General features: G+C 44.0%; 1 protein-coding gene across 1 annotated transcript; it reads right to left on the bottom strand.

The window, feature by feature from the left end:
• Positions 1 to 1,618: 1,618 nt before the first annotated feature.
• LOC123170599 (putative receptor-like protein kinase At3g47110) lies at positions 1,619 to 5,016 on the bottom strand. The gene is made up of 4 exons (XM_044588443.1): positions 3,243 to 5,016; positions 2,220 to 3,098; positions 1,906 to 2,138; positions 1,619 to 1,666 (listed from the first exon to the last, which is right to left on the bottom strand). The coding sequence occupies exons 1-4, from the start codon at positions 5,014 to 5,016 to the stop codon at positions 1,619 to 1,621; spliced, it is 2,934 nt and encodes a 977-aa protein (XP_044444378.1).
• Positions 5,017 to 5,284: the final 268 nt, after the last annotated feature.

Below are 5,284 nucleotides of genomic sequence, written 5' to 3'. Positions count from 1 at the left end.
TGAGGGGTTAGATTGGCGGAGGAAGGAGACCGCGGGAGATGTTTTTTTGTTTTGTTTTTGCTGATGATGAAGAAGTTGCAGGAGATGTTCTTTTTTCTTTGGGAACCAAGATGCTTTAAGGTGGGACAACGGTTGAGGACTCCTTGAGGCATCACATCTTTTTTTTTCCTCAAGAAGATGCTTTAAGGTGGGACAACGGATGAGGACTCCTTGAGGCATCGCATCCAGCGGTGGTTGATAACTAATTTGGAGATCAAACGGCTACTTTGCTTAGTTTCCGAGGGTTAAGATGAAGACCGTATGATGCTTTCAATTAGTAAATATAAGATAAAAGATATAAGATGGTTGCATGAATCGCCCATATGCAGAGGCCGGGGTCATCCTCTTTTTTTTTTTAATCAGTGCAGGTCGTGGCCGGCTTCACACACGCACACGCAGCAGCACACATGCACAAACGCAGCAGCTGTAGCACACACACATGAGCACGCACACACACACACACACACAAGGTGAAGGCAACCACGTGGGACAAACGGCGGCGCGGGGGTCGCTAGAAAGTGCGGGAGGATGAACGCCACGAATTTATGAAGTTCCTTGCCGCTGGTGAGAATCTGGCGCCAGCCGGAGTTGGTGAGCGTCGCCGGAGTTGCGAGGGCGTTTGGGGGTGGGGGGGTGGGGGGGGGTTCATTTTCCCGGTCACCAGGGCGGCCTATAGTAGACTTGAGAAAAAGAACTGCAAATTTGTAAGGAGCGGCGTCACGGAGTACAAATAGGAGAGTTGGACGCCAGAGTAAACTTAGGAGTGAAATTATCCTCCTTTAACGATTTGAGGGATCGGTTTGGTGTGGTTAGCTGTCAATTTTCGTCCTTTAATGGTTTTTACGGGATCAGTTAGAGATACCCTTACAAGGATATGTTGTGATAGTAACCAGCCAGACACACTTGCTTGGTGATAGAGAAAAGTATGTTTTTAGTCCCTCAAGTTTCCAAAAAGTACAGACTTGGTCCTTCAAATTTTTTGGTATACATTTGGTCCCTCAAGTCTCAAAACCGGACAAATTTAGTCCAAAACCAGATTTTGACCAGGTTTGACGGGTTTGACCGCGCTGACTTTGACCGGGTTTGACTGATGAACAGTAAATTCGTAAAAAATTCAAAAACAGTTCAAAGAAATCTTAATTTTTTTGCCATGCAACATGCTTACATGTGCAAGGTGCGTGCCAAATTTCCTGGTCTTTCGACACCCAAGGCGCCCGTGGAAAAAAACAAAAAATCCACTCCTGATGAACAGTAAATTCGAAAAAATAGCAACAAAATCAAAAATATGAACTTTTGCGGGGTTCAATATACTGGTCTGCACAAGGCACGTGCATAATTTTGACATCTTTCGACATTCGAGGAGCTCGTGGCAAAGAAAACAAATTTTTGCTTTTTTGAGCCAAAATTTGTTTTTTTGGCCACGAGCTCCTCGAATGTCGAAAGATGCCAAAATTTTGCACTGCCCTTGTGCACACCAGTATATTGAACCCCCACAAATTTTAAGATTTTTTTGCTTTTTTTCCGAAACTTTGTTCACCTTTTGCTTTGTCAAATATCGCAGAACAACATGTTTCCGCACTTATTTGATATAGTTGTACAGAAACATAGCTCTGAGAACAATTACTAGCTGAAACGACACATAAAGATTTTACTAATGCATGAGTATTTCTTGTACTAGCTTGTTTATCCAATGCTATTCTGAATTTCTTGAGTTGAGGCTTCTCTTTCTGGTCCATGCTCCCCTGTAAACTTGAGTTATGCATCTCTGATTGCATGCATCTCGGCTGCTGCATCTTTTGTCAGTGCTCGGTCTCGAGGTTGTTTCTTTGAGCATGATATGCCAAGCCTTAAGACCGAAACCAATACCTCCTGGATTCTATTATTAGCAGTGTTATTGTGTCGTTCGATGTGCAGCCACAATGTTGGGTCGGCTATCTCCAAGGTTCTGTTTGGGATTCCATCCTCAACAAACTTATGCAGATCCAATGAATCTTTGAACATGCCTTCTGTTGGGTTCCTTCCGGTAAACATCTCAAGCAATAATATGCCAAGACTATAAAGATCACCAGCTGTTGAGACAGCAGAGCATTCACCGTACTCTACAATTATGCAATGTTTTGTGGTTAGCATGCCATATTCGAGTGAAAAGTAAAATATGAAATTAGAAGAGTTTCAATCACCTGGAGCAACATAGCCTATGGAACCTCTAATTCCAGTTGAGCTATATGAAGTTTGCATCCCCTTGCTTGTATTTTCTTGCAGAATCCTTGATATGCCAAAGTCTCCAACTCGTGCACTCATGTCTTCAGCAAGAAGAATGTTTTTTGGCTTAAGATCGCAATGGATTACCAATGGTTGACAGTAGTCGTGTAGATATTCTATTGCATCCACAATACCGACAGCAATATCAAGCCTTTGAGCAAGGCTGAGTGTGTTGTTTGTAGTAGGTTGTTGAGATTCTGGATGAAGCCAACCATCCAAGTTACCATTGCACATGAACTCAAAAACCAATGCCTTGAACTCCTGACCTTGGTGGTTGACGCTCGAACAAGAAGTAATGATCTTAATGAGACAACGATGTCGCATCCTTCTCATGATCTCACACTCAGCCTCAAAACTCTTTGAATACCTAGATTGACCAAGATTAAAAACCTTGACAGCCAATGTTCTTTCTTCAGTGTTCAAAACACACTTATAAACTGCACCATAACTTCCTCTCCCAAGCAAGTTGGCTTCTGAAAATCCGTTAGTTCCTTTCCATAATGCATGATAGGGGATTCTATTGTAACGGTCACCAACAATTGAATTTTGGGCTACTGTCTTCTGGCTTGGTTTGAGATTCTTGCAAAGCATCCAAATAAGAAAAACAAGTGAAAGTGACAACAAGATTGCTCCAACTGTCGCTAAAGAAATGACAAGGGACTTTGGCATCTTTCTAGTCTTCTTGCTTATGGAGCATGGAGCCATGTCCAGTTGAGGTGTACCACCACACAAATTGATATTCCCGGCAACCGCTAAGTAAGTGATGTTTCTAAAAACACCTTCATGTGGCACCTCGCCTTGCAAATTATTGAAGGATATATCCAGTTCAGACAATGATGACAAATTTTGTAGGACTAACGGGATTGACCCGGACAAGTTGTTATGTGCTAGGTATAGTCCTTGCAGGTTTCCAATATTACCAAGGGCATCAGGAATATTACCAAAGAACTTATTCATGCTGAGGTCTAGTTTAATGAGCCCCTTTATATTTGCCAGTGGTCGAGGTATGACTCCCTCGAATGAATTATTGTCTAATGATAGCAGTACCAACACTATGCAATTCTGAATACTATCAGGTATCTCGCCAGACAATCGGTTTCCTGATAGAATAAGTTGGTTAAGGTTTGACAAGCTACCAACTTCATTGGGAATGGGTCCAGAAAGGGAATTGTATGACAAGTCCACATACCAAGAGAGGCTGGTTAATTTTAAAATCTCTCTTGGTATTGAACCATTAAGATGGAAATTCCTTGACAAATCAATCATAAAGATATTTTTCAACTCTCCCAGGCTTGCTGGAATTGGCCCCTCCAAATTGCAATCACGTGCACGAAGGCTAATCAATTGTGAAAGGTTTCCTAGCGATGGAGGTATGAGACCAGACAAGGTATGGTAGATCAAGTTTAAATTGACCAAGTTCTCTAGCTTACCGATGCTATCTGGAATCACTCCAGATATAGAAGTAGCTGCTATATCAAAAACTTTGAGACCAACCAGATTACCGATGTCAGCAGGAATAATTCCAGAGATCATACTTCCACCAAAGTATAAGGACTGGAGAGTCGTTGAGAGGTTTACAATTGAACCTGGCAGTTGTCCTTCAAAAGCATTGTTGCTGAATGACAATAGCTGCAGTCTGCTGCAGTTTGCCAAAGAAGTGATGAATTCCCAACCCTTGTTGTCATTTGCTTCAAGCTTATTGTTACTCAAGTTCACAAGTTGGAGACGTCTGAGCCTCCCCAACGTGGGAGGCACATACCCACTAAATTTGTTTGACGAGAGCATAAGTACTTGGATGGAAGATATGTTGGATATTGAGGAAGGGATGGTTCCTGTGAAGTGATTATGAACCAAGCCAAGATGTCTCAACTTGGAGAACTTGCTTCCGATATCATCCGGAATGCTTCCGTACAACATATTTGACCCTACACCAAATACTTCCAGGGATGACCAGTTGTAGAGAGAAGGTGGAAGCGTACCAGAGACGTTATTTGCATAGAGAGTGAAAAAACGCATGCTCCGGATGCTTCCCAGCCCTGATGGGATTGAACCAATGAGCTGGTTCTCAGTGAGTTCAAGGAACTGTAGATTGGACAGGTTGGCCATCGATGCCGGGATGGCCCCTGTGAAGTTGTTTTTTCTCAGCGAGATTATTGTCAGGGACGTGAGCTTCTCGCCAAGCTCAGCCGGGATGTGCCCTCCAAGCTTGTTGTAGTCCAGTCTCATTTCGGTCATGCTGGTGCAAGAGCTCAAGTTAGCAGGGAATGTGCCAGAGAAGGAGTTGTAATTCAAGTAGAGCCTCTGCAGGCGGTGGAGTCGGCCGAGGCTCGCCGGAATGTCTCCGTGGAGCGAGTTGGAGCCTAGTTCGAGCGTCTGCATGGACGTGAGGTTCCCAATGGCTGGGGAGAGTGCTCCGACGAGCCCGGCGCCGTTCAATCTCAGCGCCGCCACCCGCACTGGCCTGCGGTGGCTGCACGTCACTCCTTGCCAGCTGCAAAAGTCAGTGCTGCTGTTCCAGGAGGCTAGCGAGCCACCATGGCTAAGCTGCGCTTTGAAAGCAAGCAACGCGGCCTCATCGCCGGCGCTCACAAGGACGATCATCAGGACGACAACAAGTGAGCATAGCAAGCTCGTGGTGATGCGATTATCACTATTGTTGTGTCCCTCTTTGCATGCTCTCTTGGTTTGGCTTCCAAGTAGAATTTCTCGTTCCATATATACTAGCTTAGCTGGTCCTGTGGGTATTGCAAAGTGATCTGCTCTTGGTTTGATGAGAGTTTACCATCTGCCAGCAAAGCAAACGCTAGGCTGTTATATCAGCAGAGCGATATACTAATATCATATCATGGGATATAGTATGTCGGCAAGAAGATCGTTTCAAAAGGTACGGCCATAGGTAGGTCAGCTTTTTGTTCAAAATATATATATAGGTCTGTCTCTGATGTCTGATAATTATCAAGACATTGGGTCATAGAAGTCCCTG

The sequence above is a fragment of the Triticum aestivum genome, chromosome 7D, assembly GCF_018294505.1.
Source record: "Triticum aestivum cultivar Chinese Spring chromosome 7D, IWGSC CS RefSeq v2.1, whole genome shotgun sequence".
Taxonomy (NCBI): Eukaryota; Viridiplantae; Streptophyta; class Magnoliopsida; order Poales; family Poaceae; genus Triticum; species Triticum aestivum.
This window is presented reverse-complemented; position numbering and strand designations above follow the sequence as displayed.

Coding starts and splice junctions, on each gene's coding strand:
- LOC123170599 (XM_044588443.1), bottom strand. CDS start 5,016: ATGGAACGAGAAATTCTACTTGGAAGCCAAACCAAGAGAGCATGCAAA. Junction 3,099..3,242: donor CAGCATGAATAAGTTCTTTG/GTAATATTCCTG, acceptor ATAATTTGCAAG/GCGAGGTGCCACATGAAGGT. Junction 1,667..1,905: donor CTAATAATAGAATCCAGGAG/GTATTGGTTTCG, acceptor GTGTCGTTTCAG/CTAGTAATTGTTCTCAGAGC.